At 31.9% G+C, this 19,141-nt stretch overlaps 1 protein-coding gene across 5 annotated transcripts in view; it reads right to left on the reverse strand.

Annotated features, from left to right (window-relative positions):
- Positions 1-19,141, reverse strand: part of KRIT1 (KRIT1 ankyrin repeat containing) — a 34,284-nt gene that overhangs the window by 5,944 nt on the left and 9,199 nt on the right. For 3 of the 5 annotated variants that reach the window (XM_036879248.2, XM_036879247.2, XM_036879252.2), the window contains 12 exons: positions 18,364-18,493; positions 17,548-17,791; positions 17,234-17,349; positions 16,862-17,005; positions 11,685-11,841; positions 10,960-11,067; positions 9,409-9,565; positions 8,492-8,643; positions 5,906-6,072; positions 5,178-5,265; positions 4,461-4,667; positions 23-139 (listed from right to left, as the gene is read on the reverse strand). In XM_036879248.2, coding sequence (XP_036735143.2) covers positions 23-139; positions 4,461-4,667; positions 5,178-5,265; positions 5,906-6,072; positions 8,492-8,643; positions 9,409-9,565; positions 10,960-11,067; positions 11,685-11,841; positions 16,862-17,005; positions 17,234-17,349; positions 17,548-17,791; positions 18,364-18,493 — 1,787 coding nt within the window. Of the gene's footprint in view, positions 1-22; positions 140-4,460; positions 4,668-5,177; positions 5,266-5,905; positions 6,073-8,491; positions 8,644-9,408; positions 9,566-10,959; positions 11,068-11,684; positions 11,842-16,861; positions 17,006-17,233; positions 17,350-17,547; positions 17,792-18,363; positions 18,494-19,141 lie in introns of those variants that run through there. The other 2 variants (XM_036879250.2, XM_036879254.2) reach the window with 2 other exon arrangements.

Here is a 19,141-nt window from a genome sequence, read left to right on the forward strand (position 1 = left end):
AAAATAATTGGTAAGTACTTACCTGTTTTGTGTGTACTATAAAACTCATTTTGTTTTCCATACTGTGGATCTGAAAACATGTACCAGCATCTCCCAACTGCCACATAAAACAACCATATTTAAGACTTATAAGCAAAGCCTGCAACATAATTAGAAATTGTTACATTGAAATACATATTAAAAACAACACCTATCTTCTCTTACTTTCTACAATTACATAGTCAAAGCTAAACATAACGGTTTTAAATGTTAGAATGAAACCTATTCAAAACGTCCACAACAACCTCACACAGCCTGCAGGACAGAGCCACATAAATGGCAGGCTCTCAAGAGACTGCCCTGAGCAATGATATTCTTGGTATCACACTGACAAAAAATTTCAAAGATGCCCATTTTATTTAGCTGTAAGAAAGAAGGAAATACTGCTATTTCCCTTCAACATGGACAGACCTTGAGGGCATTATAAGTGAAATAAGTCAGAGAAAGACAAATACTATAGGTAACATTATATGTGAAATTTAAAAAAAGCTGAACTCAGAAAATAAGAGTAGAATGATGGTTACCAGGGGCTGGGGAATGGGTAAATAAAGAGGTGTTGGGTAAAGAATACAAACTTTTAGTTTTAAGATGAGTAAGTTCTGGGGATCTAATGTACAGCATGGTAGTTATAGTTAGCAATACTGTTTTACATACTTGAAAACTGCTAAGAGAGATCTTAAATGTTCTTACCACACATGCAAAAATAACTATGTGACATGATAGAGATGTTAGCTAATGTTATGATAGTAATCATTTTGTAGTATATGTCTATCAAATCAACAAGTTACACACCTAAAACTTATATAGTGTTATATGTCAATTATATCTGAAAAAAGCTGGGAAAAAAGATGCCCATTCTATCAGTGACTTTCAAGAAAATTAAACATTGAAGTTTTTACTCTGTGTGTTAAAAACAATCTCTCATTTTATTCAGTACCTTTTGAATATTCACATACTACTTTCAAATCTGAAATTTATGTAATGGATTAACATGTTGACTTAGGCAATTTCAACTCACTGAAAATAAGTACAGTGATATATTATTGGAAAAATAAGCATAATTTTAAAAATTGATAACATACCCTTCATAAATTCAAGAGAACTATTTAAAACTGGTATTAGAGTGACCTATTCTACCACATCCCTAACATAATGATATACTTAAGTAGGTATTCAATATATTCTTTTGATTATTTTAAAATAATTTTCTCCGAGTCACTTGCATTTTCTTGCCCTAAAAATATATTCTTTTTATACACATATATGAAGAAAGCGTTTGTGCATCTTTTAAAATATGTATGTTTAGAAACATTAGCTTTCTATGACTTAGCAGTTCTTAACATTTTGATTATAAATAACAAACTAAGGCTATGTCAAAAAGATGATGGTTTAGGGCAGCATTTTCAAAGTGAGGTTCTATAAATGAAATACAGTATAATTAATTTACATGAGTGTATATTATTTACAAGAAACTACTAACATATTGTTTAAAACTAGCTACCCATGTTTTAAAATACAACTTTATAGATAAAATATGCTAAAATAGCTATTTACCAACATGCACACTCAAACATTGAGTCAAGATCCCATAACACCTTAAAATGTCTTTCTTTTGGATCAATCACTTGAAATTTGTTTTAATCAGGAGACAGAAAAATTGTCCATTAATATGGCCTCAAAACAGTTTTATAGAAAAAATACATGAGTTGGTACTCCTCAATTATATGGGTGTCAAATTACCAAAAAAAAGTACTGAAGCCATTAAGTTAACAATAATGGTTCTGTTGTTAAAAGGCAATGTGCAAGGAGGAAGGAATTTTTGAGAAATCCACAATAAGGAAAACAAATGAATGGAACTAAAGAATCAGAGAGTCCACCTGGTAGTTCTGAGAGATCAGTCTACTCTAGAGGAAAAAAGTAGCTTCATGAGGAGGTAAAATCTTCATGAGGAGGTCATGGTGTTTAATGAAGGAAGTCAAAAAGCACAACAGAAACAGCAGAGCAGAAAAGGGAAAACCACAGAAGTTAGAAGCAGTACATAAATGACCAGCAGATGGAGAAACAGTGGTGTTAACAAGTGACCATGAAGAATGGCACCACGTGGATAATTCCGTTTATTTCAGGGCATTATGTTCAAAATAATTAGACATCAGCAAAGAGTCATCTATTGCCTGGGTTTGTGCAGTGCTACTATTATGGCTCAAGACAGATCAACAAGCACAGTTCAGTTATGAAGACAACAATGCATTCACTGTAGGAAAACACTGAACCGTAACACACTGCATTGCTCTGTCCAGCAGAGTCTACATTTTACGTAAGTAGAACAGACAAGTGTCCAACAAGCATATGAACTGGCCAAACTACACTTTTTGATGGCCAACTTTTATTATTTCAAAGAGAACAGGATATAGAAAGCAGAAGTAATTGATATATTTTTTACAAAGTTGTATTCTATGGCTTTTCCTGAGAATTAATCTCTGAAGCTACTGTATCCAATGTAGAGTTTTAAATGTAATTGAGGTATTTTTGCAGATGAAGATGTTTACTCCATTTAAGAAAGCTTGTCAAATTCACTCCTACCAGATATCAGTGAATATAAGACAACTGAGGACAAGTTCCCATCTTTGATGTTAGAAAATATAATCATCTTAGAGCTTTCATAGGTGCTATAAATTTGTCAGTGGCTTACAGAGATAATGGTAATGGTTAGATGGACAGAAAACACTGTTACTTTCTGGTTCAGTCACCTTCTTGTATACCCAAGGACAGCATTTTTATTTATAATTCTAGTAATTGAACATCTTATCCTGAAAAAGCAGACTATTAACTACTAATATTGTTATCTGTCTGCTACTGCTATCTCACTTATTCAATTCCTGGACCAGAATATTATTCATAATATGAAATGTTTTAAGATATTGCTGAAACATCATTTGGATACTGTATTAAACTTATTGTTGCATAAGCGTGGAACGCTACCAAAAGTCAAACATAAATCACAGCTTAGAGAAAAGATGTAGTGTTGTCACACCCATAGCATCACCATCCAGTTTAATGAAGGACAGGGAGATGTTGGTATAAAATGCACTGAAGCAGCAGAGGAAAAACTTCTTGAAATGGTGAGGGGAATTTCTCCTTCATTTCCTTTATCAAACTTAGTACAAGTGAAATAGAAAAGTAGTTACAGCCTAAGAAGCAGCAGTCTATTTTGTGTAAGTGAAAAAATTTAGACAGAACATGATAAGAAAATGACTCAAAAGCAAGTTCTTCATCAGAGACTTCAAAAAATCAAGGTCCAGGTTCCACCTACTTAAGCCAATCCCTCTTTAGCCCTATGTACCTGCATATTCTCTATCTCCATTCACAGGCATATCTAAATGCATGGTAAAATAACTGTTACCTGAGTTACCATGAAATGACTAAACTCTTTCAGATGACTTACAAAAATGAAGAAGCTAAAAGGTACTAGGTTTATGATGAAAGTTCCCAGTCTAAAATTTAGCCTTTTTAAATGCATAAGCTTAGTTATACTTTAACTGACTTGGAAAATGGTCTATTCTTAGACAAATTTGAATGAACAAAATAAATTTTATTTGTGTTAGCTTCTTATTATAAACTAGAAAGCTGTTCATTCTGTTAAATGTGTTAAATATGCTAAAAATAATTGCTAACCCTGTAATTTATATTATGGTGACTTTGTTAAAGGGAAACAATTCAGAAACAAGACTTATTGAAAAGCTCTAAAGTATCAAATGGGTAATTACAATCCCTTCCACACTTCATCCTGCCTGCCCCACAAAAGGTTCTTATAACTAATTCTCATTTCCAAACTGAAGCCCTTATGTCACACATTATCTTTTTTTTATCTGTTGTTTAAAAATTTAAACCCTACTGATTTTTTAAATAGGTAATATAATCACAGTTAAAAAAAAGTTTTCTTTAAGTTGCAAAATGGTACATAGTGAAAAGTCTCTCTCCTCCTCTTGTTCCCAGTTACCTGACTTGCTTCTCTAAAGACTTTAAGAGACTTTTTATGCATACACAAGCAATATGTACTTATGTAAATACAGTCTTCATTTCCCCCATTTTTACATGAATGGTAATCTAGTACATGTGGTTCCGCGTTGTGCTTTTTCACTATATCTTGGAGATTATTCTTCACAAAAAATTCTTCATTCTTTTGTATGGCTGTATAATATTTCAATGTAGAAATGTACTATATAATACAATTATATAAGGAATATAATTAACCACCTACTGATAATCATTTAATTTTCATCCCTCATCCTTTGTTATTATAAATGAAATTGAAATGAATAGCCCTAAATATATGCCATTTCTAGATTTTTCATGTAGGCAGGTACTGTTAACTTAGATATTATATAATGCAATTGGTCAAAAACATCTGAAAATCTATCTACCTTGGTTTCCATGTTAAGGAGATGAAGTCCTTTTATATTCACTCCTACATACACAGGGATGACTTTATGATTGCTGGGGCTTGCCTTGGTAAATATCTGTCCTGTGAAAAAAGCTGCTCCATATGTAGGAATTTCCCAACAATTCTGTAAGAACATGCGCTGAAGGTGATGCATTTCTTTACTGACACCCTCACTTGTACTAAGATTCTAAAAAAAAGGTAAAAAGAGATATAAAAAGAGAATGTACCTTTTATAATCAAAGTAGGTCAATTAAGCAGTTTCTAAAATCAAAGATGCCCCCAAAGAAGAATAAAATTGTGTGACATTATCCCAAGAGCAATTTTCTTTTGGAATCTTAATATTAAGAAAAAAGAAAAATATCACAGGCTAGAAATATTATTTGCCCATTCTATTGGATTTTAAGTGCCTCATGGACAGTGACCATGTGTAATTTAATGTTTTTTTAAAATTTTTATCTCTAGTCCTTACCACAGTATCCAGTATATGGAAGGTATTCAGTAAAAGGTTACATGTTATTAAGTATATTTTGCTACTTTGAGTTTCAGACATGTGAAATAAAGATCCAATTTTAATTTCAGGACTATAAATTTAGTGTAACTATGTTTAAATATATTGAAAAATTTAAAACAATTTAATTTACAAAATTTTGACTAGGCTAAAAAATATCTTCTTATTTCTATTAAACAAACAGCTTACCTTGTATTCATGAAGTATTCGATTTGTCCAATGAGGTGCCTTACTTTTCAATTTGGTAATAGGTACAATGGATTTTAGATTTTCTTCACTATAAGCAAATATGCCAACATCGTTTAAATAAATCATCTTTTATAACTCAAGTACTATAATCATTTAGATATAAATTGCTGTAAGTAACATGATTTTTGAGCTGAAAAATCTGTTATAAAAAATCAGAGAACTCTGAAAATTTTACACAAAAGTCAAAATCCTAACATTCTCAATTAGAGAAATGTTTCTTTTTTAAATTAAAAGCACAAAATACTTTTGAAAATTGAAATCCACAATAAAGAAACTTCAGATGAGCTAAAAATTCAGTGTTTTCTCTTGAAGACTGAACATGCAACCAGTTTTTGTGGTGGGATTCTTAAATGCATCTACCTTAGAACATTTTTCTCCTACATATTCAGGTTTTAGTGAACTTATTTAAACATATAATAAAGGTAAATAAAAGAAAACATATAAGATATATATTTCAAACTGTAGTCAAATATAAAAAATAATAACTTTGGAGAGAATATAACTTAAATAATGCTTTACCATAGGTTTTTTTCCTCATTCCATGGCTTGTATTATTTAATTCCAAACCAATGTATAAATATTCTTAATAACGTAACATTTTTAAACTTTCTTGGTTAAACAGAATCTTGAGCATAGCATTAAGAACACAGGTTGTATTAAATACTTACTTCAGGAAACCTTGCTTGTGTTTCTTACTCTCATAATTTCCATAAACTATTTGCAACAGTAGACTTGCCAGTGTTATCAGTTTAGCATCAGAAGCTGTATAAAAGCCCTTCAGTAAATTATATCTGGCTTCGTCAAAGAGAATAAGAATAGCTAGTGGGTCTTCAATCTTAAAAGAAAAAATGTAATTTGATTATCAGGCTACAATTTCCTGTTAAAATATACAACTTGTCACTGATAAGTAAAAGTAAAAGCTATGCATTTGTATATAAATAAGCTGCTACTGATTTAGAAAGGATTGACAAATGTTTTCTATTAAAGGCTCAATAGTAATATTTTAAGCTTTATAAGCCACATGGTCTCTCTTACAACTACTCATTTCTGCTACTGTGGTACAAAAGCAGCCAATACATCAACAAATGGGTGTGGCAGTGTTGTAACATTTTATATAATGGATACTGAAGTTTGAGTTTCATAAAATTTTCACAGTACACTGCACTTTCAAATTACATTAAAGGAAAGCATAAGACTTTTTTCCAAGTTTTAAAACTTTAATGTTGCACTTTATCCAAGGTTCATCTATGTTATGGCATGTTAACAGAACTTCATTCCTTTCTGACTGAATAATATTTTATTGTGTATATATACCACATTTTGCTTATCCATTCATCTGTCAGTTTGTTTCTACCTTTTTGGTAATATGATTAATGCTGCTATGAAATGCTGCTATGAACAACGGCATACAAGTATCTGTTTGAACTCCTGTTTTCAATTCTTCAGTTATATACCTACGAGTGCAATTGCTGGAATGTATGGTAATTCTGTTTAGTTTTTTGAAGAACTACTGAACTGGTTTCCACAGCGGCTGTACCATTTTACTTTCCTGCCTACAGTATAGAAGGGTTCCAATCCTCACTAACACTTTTGTTTAGTTTCTTTTTAAAATTCTCTTTTTAAAGTGTGAATCCTAGGAGGTGTCAAGTGGTTTCTCATTGTGCTTTGATTTGCATTTCCCTAGTGACTAAGGATGCTGAGCATCTTTTCTTCGTGTGTTTGTTGGACATTTGTTTATTTTCACTGGAGAAATGTTATTCGAGTCCTTTGACCATTTTAATTAGGTTGGTCTTTCTGTTGTTGAGTTGTACTTCTCATATATTCTGGATAGTAAACCCTTATCAGATGTATGATTTGCAAATTTTTTTCCCCATTCTTTAGGTTGTCTTTTCACATTTTTGATCATTGTAGCCTTTTAGTAAGTTTTGAAACTGGGAAGTATGGATCCTCCAAATTTATTATTCTTTTTCAAGATTGTATTGGCTATTCAAGGCCCTTTGCAATTCCACATGTATTTGAGAATTCCCTTTTCATTTCAGCAAAAAGGCTGCTGGAATTGTTTAAGTGATTGCATTCAATCAACTGCCTTGCTAGTTATAGATATTTTAACAATATTAAATCTTCCTATCGAAAACACAGATCTTTTCCAGCTACTTAGGTGTTTTTTAATTATTTTCAGTAACGTTTTATAATATTCAGTGCACAGGTCTTGCACCTCTTTTGTTAAATTAAGCTACCACTATATTCCTAGAAATTAAATTTATTCCTAAAATTATTCCTATTCCATGTGGTCTTTCTATCATTCTATTTATGTGATTCTAACATTTTAAATAAATAATATCTTCATTTTTGGTAAATTTCATACATATTTTTATGTAACTCCTAATATATCTGACTGAGAGGATCAAATCTATCTTTGGTGTAATAATATAAGAGGGACAATATGAGTACTCAGGTACAAAATATTTACTAAGTTTAGTCACAGAAATTTGCTTACCTACTTAATATTCCCTTGGAAAAAGAATGAGGAAATGCACTGTATATTTTGGAACTTTTTTTTTCACAATTACCACTGTATTTAGACTATCATAACTAGGTTAATTTTTAATATCTCCCTTATGTTTCTTCTTTGTTTATTCATCCTTCAGATGGCATTATTTAACCTGTCCTCTTAAATTTATAGTAATTCAAATCCAAACATGCTTTCTGGAACAGATCTTTTTATCAAATATAAATTTGATTCTCATTTTTATTATCTATGTAATTCTCTGCTTGATTTGGCACTTATTGACTATTAGGATAATTTATGTATTCCCTTTGTGAATATGAACTTCTCCATCCAGAATATTTTTTCTGTTCTACCTCCAACACTAATATATCTTTCTTCTTTTGAAATTTACACACTAATTAGCCCTTTATTAAATTTATCTTTGCTATTGTACTTCCTTTCTATTTATTCTAAAATTTTCATCCATACAATCCGTCTCCCATTTTGTTGCCAATTCTCTTTAGGATAGATTCTGTATTTCTTTTGTATTCTAAGATGATGGAGATGGAAATGGGAAAACCAAGCAGGGTTTTTAAGAAAACGGACTCAAACTCTACCATTTAGCACAGGAATGAGAGGATCAACAGAAAAACAGAAGTAAAACCCCCTCGTACAGGAAGAACACAATTTCTGCCTCTAGTGTCTACATTAGAACTCTATAGGCTCGGTGCGTGTAAATAACTGTAAGTAAGATTTCCAAGCAAACCTTTTTTTCAACTTCCAAAGGAAGTCTCACATCTCTTCTTAGGAAAAGCTGTGGTGTTTCCCTTTGGGGATCCAAATTAGTCAATTCAACAAGTATTTCTGGCCAGTCATGAACATGTTGCAAGGGTTTATGATAAGGCTTGAGTTGAAGGCCTGAAAAACATCTTTCCTTTTATAAATGATAATGCAAAAATAAATCAATTTTCTCAACAGATATAAAGTTTACATTAAACTATCTGCACTTTAGTACTGAATACTCACAAAGGCCTAATTTAAATCAACATTGATTTGAAACAATATTACTACCTAATTTGAGGCTAACTGCTTATGTTTTCAAGAATATAAAAATTGAGAATAATTCTTGAATTTTATAAAATGTATATGAAGATCCTTAATTCCATTACAGCTTATTTAATTATGATACAATTAGAAGTTGGTATTTTAAAAAATACATAATTAAGTCATTAGATAACCCATCACAATAACCTCCATTAATTCCTTTATAGGTTTGCAGTATTCTGAGGTACAAATCTATAGTGACTTTAGATTGATTTTAAATAAGATTTGATAGAAAACTAATAGAAAGAAAAAGGACATTTGTATTATTTTGAAATGAGCACTGAAAATAAAGGCAGTTTGAATGAACACTTCATTTAAAGACATTCAAATCAAATTTCACTGCCAGGGAAGAAAAGTTTTGGTTTTTACCACTTAAAATATGCTTTGACTGAAGCAGGGGAGAAGGAGCCCTAGAGGGTTAACTGTTTCAGCAATTTGAACACTAGTAATTAATATAAAGAACACCATATCAGTTCAAAATTTAAAAGTCAATAATTAACTGACATTATACTTCAGTTTACCAACCCACTCCTAAAAAGGAATAAGGAGTTTTACACAACAGAGTAACAACTTTCTTACTGAGGTTTTCTGAACAGATCCAAATAGTGAAATATTGCTGTGTTTCTTGAGAAAGACGCATTCCTTCCATTATCTGCTGAACTGTAGTATTATTTCCATGTTTCAGTTCAACAGAACGGTATGATCCATCCATTCTGTATATTCGAACTTTTTCATACTTGGACAAGAATGATAATAAATTATGCATCTTGGTTTGAAATAATACATCCCAACCTAGCAAAATGCTTTAGTATCAACTTCATATGCTGTATTATAGATTTCTAATAGGGAAAATATCAGAAATAACTGCTTCAAGCAGGAATCTGTTGGCAATATCTTTAAAACTTTTACTTTTATTATTTATATTTTCTAACGTGCTTTCCCCTAGAAGCTCCATGGTCAAGTAAATTTGAGAAACTAAGACAAATAGGTTTTGAAAAAATATTTGACTTCACATTTTTCTGAGAGGATGTTTTAAGGCTGTTAATAAACAATGTAAATATTATATGAGAGATACAGAGTTGGCTACTGAATCTGGTGTTGGTTAAGTATCTCATGAGTCTAATAGCCACAAATTACACTGTAGAAATGTGTACCAGGCAATAATTTGTCCTAAAAGGAATCTGTGGTCTAAGACAGTAAGTTATGGAATAATGGACCTTAAGCCAGTTTCTTTTCTCCAGTTCAGAAAATTCCAGAGAGTAGTAATATTCTCAATACATTTTCATTGTTGTGGGAAGTAACTGATGAACCGAAACAACTTCCATAACAGTTCATTTTGGATAAAGTTCCCTAATTTCTCTAATCTTATACACTTAAAATATAAAAATTATGCCAGGAATAAAAATGTGTTTTAACTATACAATTAAAAAAAAAATTGCAATGAAGTATAATTTGAGGGTGCCTATACTACTAATTTCCTTGCCTTTGTGTTGTGCTCATGGAATAGTGTTTTGACAAAATCTTTGTGAGTTCATGGTGAGTGTGTGTGTAGTATTCCTTAGAGACAAAGATCATGTAATTTACTCTTTATCACTGGTCAGTTTCAGCATTTCATGGTGTTAAATTCACAGAAATACTAAAAAAGTACTTAATGTCTAGTTGATAAAAATATCTTGGAAAGCTTAGACAGAAGAATTACACTGCTTAGTATCAAACTTTTATACTTTATCGGTTCATATAAATCCTTTTATCTGGTTTGTACATTGTCAAACAATTTTAAAACATGATAATTTTATCACCACTATAACTTTTCAACGTAGCTGAGTCTTTTGTAACTGTTAATTCTCTTGCTATTTTTCAGACATCATCAAGAATAGAGATTATTCTGGAAATTAGATAAAAAAGTGTTAGAAATATTTATTTATCTATACAATTTGTATTTTGTTATGCAAGACTAAATGTCCAAATGTTAGAGATGATAAATTTACTACTTACAGGTTTTAACCATCATTTTTTTTAAAGCAGTAAAGAAGCCATTCATCCACGTATCTTTCCATGCTTGCCACAGGTCCTCAAATACTTATTTAAATATTATGCTTAGCTCTAACAATTTCTGAAGATGATACTTACGGGTTTGTTAATGGCTTCTTTCAACAATTTTGCAGCTTCTTCCCAGTTATTCTGTTTGTTTTCTTCACAAATATTTAAAGGGGATCGCCCTTGTTGGTCTGTTATGTGCTATAAATGTGGGAAAAAAGAAAAAAATTAAGAAAAAAGGCTTTACAAATATATGGTATTCTAAGGGAAAATATCAATCAGTTAAATTTCATAATAGATAAGACTTGGCAAGTACTAAATATTAAAACAATATTTAGTATATACTATACTTAAACATGAATTGTCAAAGATGAAAGACAAAGCACTCATCAGTGTGACTGTTTTTTAAAAGTTCTGATTATGGATACAACAAAGGTTTTGTTAAAGCTATTATTTTTCCCCTTTAAAAAATATTTGTTAATAAAAAATCTAGAAGATGGGTAGAAGATCTTTCTCCTTAAAGATAGTTTTGAGGAAATACAATGTATTACAAGAAGAAGTTACATTTTATTTATATTTGGGAGATGGATGGTGGTGATGGTGGCAGAAAGTAAATGTAATTAATATAACTGAACTGTTTATCTAAAAATTATGCACAAAAGCAAAGTTAATACATAAATGTATCATTCATTATATATAATAAGTGAAATTTGTTGTTTTTCAGTTGACCTCTCAAGTATACAATTGAACATTTTAGCATCATTACTTGTTATTCACTGCTTGAACACTAAAAAAATGAAACCTGGAAAATAACTTACTCTGTCAACTTCTGGATGGCTTAGGAGAATCTGTACTATTTCAGCATGTCCTCCACCAGCAGCAAAATGAAGGGGAGAACTAAGCTGTCCATTTAAAAGGTTTGGATTGCACTTTCCTTTCTCTAACAATATGCGAGTAGCCTCAGCTTTTCCATACCTACAAGAAAATAAAACTTACCTAAAAAAAGGCATTTGGAATGTTTTAAAAATCCAAATATTAGATGATGTCTCAAAGAAATCTAAGATTTTTCTAGGGTAGAGAGCAAGAGGTTAAGACATTGATGTAAATGTTTTCAGTGTCTATTATTCATTATTATAGTTCAATTCAACTTTTTCTATTGCTAACCAAATGGGAAACCTCAAATATAAGATAGAGCAGATGATGAAGAACCACCCCAGAAGAGGTAAAGTATAAAAATAATAAAATAGGGAGATAAAATTTTTAGTCAAAAATAGGTTCAGAATCACAAAGTAATTAAAAAACAAACTTAATAATGCTTTTCATTTAGGTCTGACTGTGATTTACAAAATAGGCCCTAGGCATAATGCTTTAATGTAGCTACTGTATTAGGCAATGTGGAGACACAAAGATATTGTTAAGTTACATGGTCTCTGCTCTGATAAAGGTTTACAATGTAATCAGAGAGGTAAAACAAACACTGGATAAGTTATGTAACGTATAATTTAAGTAACAGCTTAGGATATTAACAAAATATTATATATATTTGTCAAGTAAAAATAGTATATAATTAATGCTTTAAAAAGGTCAAAAAAGGGAGATTTGCCTTCAGTCAAAGATGGTCCTGAAAAGTGTTTTAGAGTGAAACAATTCAAACTGTCTTTTAAATAGGAAGCAACTGAAGAGATGTTGCAGAGAGGTTAAATATTTCAGGTGGGGGAAAACAAGAAGTAAGCAAAGCAAGGACCCAGAAGAGCACAAAGCACGTATCAGACATAGTGAGTCCACCATTTGGTCAGAACCAGAGACTTATATAAAGCTGCAATCTGAAGCAATGTTGGAAAAGTAATTCACTGTTTGTAAAGAAAAGGTGGGGTGGGTTGGAGGAAATTTGCTTTAAGATATGGTGCATTTGAGGGGAAAATAGCACATCTCTAGAGCTAATCTGAGTTGTCAACTTTTCTTTCTTTGCTCTGGTTTTCTATGCCCTGAACCTACCCCTTGTATTGTATCCTACCCCTTCTTATTCACATGACTTTTTGCTCATGTTCTTTGCTATTCTTGAGATGTCCTTTTCCCCCTCCTCATTTTATTCGGGTTAAATCCTATTAGTAGTTCTCTGGAACAGTTTAAAATCTACCTCTTCTATAGTCCCACTACATTTTGGAATTTTATTTTTGCTTTGTTTACAAGACTTATCTATTATCTCTACTTTCACCTTAATTTATACACATCTGTCAGGCTGGAAATTCTTCAAAGGTAGGGGCAGTGTCTTTGCATTATCCAAACTGCCTTATACATAAAAAATGCGTGACTGAACTGTTCAGTAAGCAATTGAAAATGCAGCATGATATGCAGGAGGAAGGCCAAGGCTTGGAATATCTATCTGAGAATACACAGACTCATCTAACTTAAAAGAATTACTGTTAAGGCTGGCAGAATGGATGAAATCCTTCTGAGAGAGAATTTAGAGAAAAGCAAACATCTTAGAACAATGAAATGCATCTTGAAAAACATTTTTCAGGACAGAAAGACACTAAGGAAACAATTCAAGAAGTAATAAAAATAATTAACACATATATTTTATAAGATGTTTTAAAGTTTTCAAGGTACTTTCTTATATAATTATTAAACATGTATCTTCACAGCAACTTATGAGGCAGGCAGAAGTTTTTTTATTGCACAGATGAGAAAAATGAAGCTTGAACCAGGTAACTAACTTGCTCAAGGTCTCATGGGTACAAGCCAGAGTGAGAATCCATTTTCTGAACAGAAGTCACACTATGTCAATAATGATAATAAGGTAATAATAATATCTTGCATTTGTACTGATCTTCATTATAACTCCATTATGCCCTTTCAACTCCAATGTATTCTTAGCATGAAGAAAGGGGCAGCAGTATTAAATGCTGCAGAGCAGGGAAAGATATTAAAAACCCAGAAAAGGTTAAGCAGGTTCATGAAGAGTGAAAAAGAGAAGACAGTGAGTGTAGTCCACTTAACTTTTAAGTCTGCCTGTGAAAGGAAGGAAAGAAACAGGATAGTGGCTAGAAGAGGCAAAAAGTTCAAATTAAATGTTGTTTTCAAGGAAGGAACCATGTATATTAGAAGCAAGAGGAAAGAAGTGTAGAAGAGAGTGAATTTAATGAGGAACAAGAAATAATTTTATTTGCATACCTATGATACAGGAGAAAGATGGAAATAAAAACTGATCATTAGGGGTAGAGAAGACAGTTCTGATGGCTTCAATTTTCTTTGAAAATAGGTGAAATTATCTAATGGGAGTAGAGAAAGAAAGAAAATGGAGGTTTAAGTGCTAAAGAGTACAAAGGTTTAGAACAGCTTATAGGGGAGTAATATAAGGCTACAGGATAAATGAGATAGAGGACAGACAGCTAAAATGAAGGCCCAGTGAAATGAGATGGAGTAACTTATAGGCAGCCAAATCATCGTAGTTCTAAAATACTCTCTAGCAATGATGTGAAGTCTAAAAGTACTGTCAGAGAGAGAAGACACTGACTTGAGAGGTGAGAGAATATGGGATGTCACTGAGACTTTTACTGAGTGGCTGACAAGTTACCCATGAGGAAAAAGCCAATTTAGACAGTTTTGGAAAGGGGTGATTCTAATAAAAACATCATTTTTAGGTATGTGGTCACCAATAAAAAAATTTAAAAGCTTGGAGCAATCACAGGGGTAGTCCTCAAAGAGTGATCCAGAAACCCATGAGGAGTCCTAAAATCAAATATATTTTCATACTAATACTAAGATATTATCATCTCTTTTCACTCTCACTTTCTGCTAAGTATACAGTGGATTTTTCTAGAGGCCATGTGATATGCAATACTGCAATAAATGGTAAATAACATTAGATAATTCATATAAACAAAATCCCTTTGGGATCCTGTCATTTTTAAGAATGAAAAGGTGTCCCAGGACCAGAAAGTTTGAGAACTACCAATCTAACAAAAATCCTCATTTTAAAAATGAGAAAACAGACCAAAAGGGGTAAACCATCTTGTCTAAGCTTCTAGATAGGCCCCCAATCCCAGTCTGTTGATGAGATAGCCTAATAATCTTTTCCTCAATCCTTAAACCAGTTAGCAAACAAGAGAACATTTCCAAGATAAAGTAATTTAAGTTCTTTACTCAATAGTTAAATCAGTTTTCACTCAAATTCACATCAAATGATCTGATTAAAAGGATTACAAGTGAACCATACAACTCCTGGTATATTAAACTTGGTTATATTTCCAGCTGAGAGAAAATTAATTTTATCAAAAGGTTAAAACTCTCTTCCTTGGTATATCATAGCAATAAAATTTCCAATTAAAAATACTATGGATTAATGAATTTTAGATTTTGACATCAAAATCTTTACCTTACTAGTAACAGCCAACATTATTGCATGCTTATTGTCATGTAGTCTCAAAGAATTTACTTGCATTTTCTCCTTTAATCTTAAGAAAGGTACTATTATTAAGTCCATCTTGTAGTAAGAAACAGATCCTTAGTGGCACTAGTAATTTGCCAAAGGGCATACTTTTAGAATTTAGAGTTGGGACTGAAACCTAGGTACATTCCAGAGCACATTAAATACTATACCATACTTCTGTTTTTATGTAATAGGAAGTTGAATATATTAGCACCTTTTATTAGAAGAGAAAATAATCCTCTGCCATTAAAAGGGCAACAAAATTGCCAAATATAAATTTGGGATTCCTAAACTAAAATTCACTGCCTCAGTCTTTCCCAATTCCACAGTGTACTTTCTAAGGGTTTGAACTATGCTCTCCACCTCTTTTTGTTTAGCTCCAGGTAAAGTATGTGATTTCTTTCAGTACTGCTGCTGTCAGTATTTACTAGCCATCTGAAGAAAAACCTGTAAGATCAGTTAAAGAAGACTTAAGGTAACTTTTTCCAAATCAAAATATATAAAAATTCTTTATAATGGGAAAACAATTAAGGCACTATAGAATAAAGGAGCATATTTTTAAGGAAACAGCATATTTTTAAAAGAGAAAAATTGCATGTTAAAAGCAACTATATTTAGCTACTTGATCACAATATTGGAATCAGTGGAATCAAAAGAATTTTGAGCTGGAAGTAACTCTAGAAATGATCTAATTAATGCACTTTATATGTAGAAAAACAAACGAGATCCAGAGGTGAAGTGAAGTACCTTACTCAATGTTATGCAGCTAAGAACTTTATAGATATTGAACAGGCAGTATATAATGTAGGCTCTTCTTCAACTAGCCAGGGAACTTCACTTTAAACTATGTAAGTCAAAAGCAACTTTCCTGTAAGAAGTAACGGTAAATAACTTTATTATATCCTTTCTAAAGGATGACCTATAGCAAATAGTTAGTTACTGCTATGAAAACAAACTTAAGAACTCAGCCCAGCTAAGGGAGAGTTAACTATCATGTGAGAAGAGTAGGCGAGCAAGAGCTACATTGGACAACTAGTGGAAAGAACTAACCCCAATCCTGTAAGCTCATCCCTCTCTTGTAAAAAAAAACAAAAGAAAAGAAAAAAGTGACTCTAATGAAGGCTTTTAGGGGCTTCCTGATAATATAGCTTCCCAAAGAACTAAACATACTTTTCTCACATGATGCAAGGTTAAATCATAAAGGGTTAATTAACACATGTAAATTTTAAAGTAAGGATAAACAAATATAATGCCAGTACAAAACAATAGATTGCAAGCGTGAATAAGGGACCATGTGCTGTGCAAAGACAATTGCTAGTCATTAGCTATCCTACTGTTTGACCTGTAATGCCTAAGAATACTAATGATACTCTTCCCATGGGGTATACACTGCAATTCTAAACAGTGGCACATATACAGTAATCAAAGATCTAAATAGAAAGCTCATAGGCAAACAGGGTACAGAAAAAGTGGCTGGAATGAGAATAGTTTTGAAATGAAACACTAACATTTATAACTGAGAATTCATTTGTTCTAAAAAGAAAAGAATAGGTAATCCATTACCAGCATGCATAATGAATGGGCGCCCAGTGGTCACTATCTAACTGGTTGACTGAAAATCTTTCATTGAGAAGATGGCTTAGTAGTTCTGAATCTCCTTCACAGGCACTTCGATGGAGAGGAAAATCATCTACCCATTGTCGTTCCCTGATCATTAAAAAGAAATTAAAAAACAAAATAGCACTGTTGAAATTCAAATTGTTTCAAAACAAATGTGACATATCTATGAAAGCTATATATCACTAAGCAGCTGCAAACTAAATCATTTATGCAATGATTGCATTGCATACTAATTACATGTATTATTTTAAACTATTTTAATATTAGAATAAAGTAAGTTTTAAAAAAACAATGGGGAGTAAATGAGAATAGTACTTGTCTTCTGTGACACTGCTCATGCTTCTCTGCCATTTTTCCTGTTTGGGAATTTGGATTTTTGAGTAGTCTGGAGCTCCTAGACCAAAGTATGGATTTATTACCACTTTATCTACCTAGAAAGGGAAAACAAAACAAAAACAAAACCCCTTAAGAGGTTTAGATATTTGATCTTTATATATATAAATAGAGCTAAGTGTGGATGCCATCTTAACATTTATAATTACTAATAGATGTATTTATCTCAGGGAAAAAAAATACATTTGATATGAAATGTCTTTGGATATCAAGGTCAAAATTAATTCAATCCTTACCCGGTTTGTATACTGAAGATCTGATCCAAACAAAGGATTGTAAATACAGGTATCTGCTTTCTCTAGGGCTAACATTTTGCTCTTTATTTCTAGTGCACTATAGCCCATATGAAGTGAATTTTCTGTCTGACCTGATTCAGTTGCATATGCAGGGTTTATGACATTAGTTTTTATCCGTTCAAGAGGAGATGGTCGAAATAGAGCTGGAATAAAGTGAGACTGTGCATGACGTTCATCTAACCACCTAGTAAAATAGAAAGAAGAGATAGTAGACATATATGTTCAAAAGTAAAGATGAAAAAAATATACTACTACCCAATTATGACATGTGATACTTTCTAGTATTACATTCAGTTATTTGTAATTTTAACTAGTGTTAGATAAATTCTTCATTTATTACCAATGAAAGTTTCATTAATGGACACAGCAATCTATTTTTTAAAATGCATATATCATTATAAGATAAAAACCCCTTTCAAAAAACATGAAGTACTTTTAAAATTTGAGCCACTGGGATATAGGTAACAGTAGCTCTGTTGTTACAAAAAGACAAAGGCATGATAGGTTAAACGATTTGTTCACTGATAAAAAATCTGCGCTTTGTAAGAAAATTAACTGTGCAAGTAAACCAGGGCAATCTTATCTTTGGGGTTTTTCATTTTTATATTATACTTCAGAAACTTACCATTGTACATATATTACTAATACATATTATTAATTTCATTATTTTCTTCCAAAAGTGTCTGTTTCTATCAGAGCTAATTTCTACTATGAATATGTATTTTATTACAAAATATTTTTAATGGCATTTCTTACTTATCCAAGGCTATTAACATCCTTGCTGTAAGTGTAGCAAAGTGAGAGCTGGATTCACTACAGACTCGCATAATGTCTTGTAAGCAGTAAAAAATTGGGCATCCTGGAGTATATGTATATTTAGTATTATCTGAAAAAGAAAAATGAAGAATGATGTCATCATATAAAAGGTTGAAAACTGCATGTTCTTCATTTAAAAGTATGTAGTATGTTAAAAAAAACTATCAAGTTTAACATAAATTGCTCCAGATTTGGAATTAGAAGATCTGGATTCAAGCAATGGCCAACTCTGTGACCTTATCCACTTGGAATTAGATGACCTGGATTCTTGGAGGACTGCAGAAATTGTTTTTTCTTTCTTTTCCTCAACAATGTTGTAAAATTCTGATTAGTAAGATTTCTAGCACAATTTAAGATACTGAACTTTTTAACCTAAGTATGGCTGGGAAAAGAAATATATATCTGTGAGAGCTGGCTAATAAAAATATGCATAAGTACTGTGCAGCAGCAGGCTGATGGGATGGATGTCCACAATGGGTCATTAATATTCATCACTATTACTACTACCTTACATGAGGCCAAAGTGATTTTCACATCTGATACCTCAATGAGGTCTTTCGGCACTATAAGCAGGAGCAGATACTTATTTTATACTAGAGCTGGGAATTAAACAAGTGATTTGCCCAAGGGCACAAAATCAGTGGGCTGCAAGATCTGCCGTGCAACTCCGTATTTTTTCTGTTAGTCCAGGATGGCAAAGGCTTAAATAAATATTCAC

The sequence above is a fragment of the Manis pentadactyla genome, chromosome 7, assembly GCF_030020395.1.
Source record: "Manis pentadactyla isolate mManPen7 chromosome 7, mManPen7.hap1, whole genome shotgun sequence".
NCBI classification, from domain to species: domain Eukaryota; kingdom Metazoa; phylum Chordata; class Mammalia; order Pholidota; family Manidae; genus Manis; species Manis pentadactyla.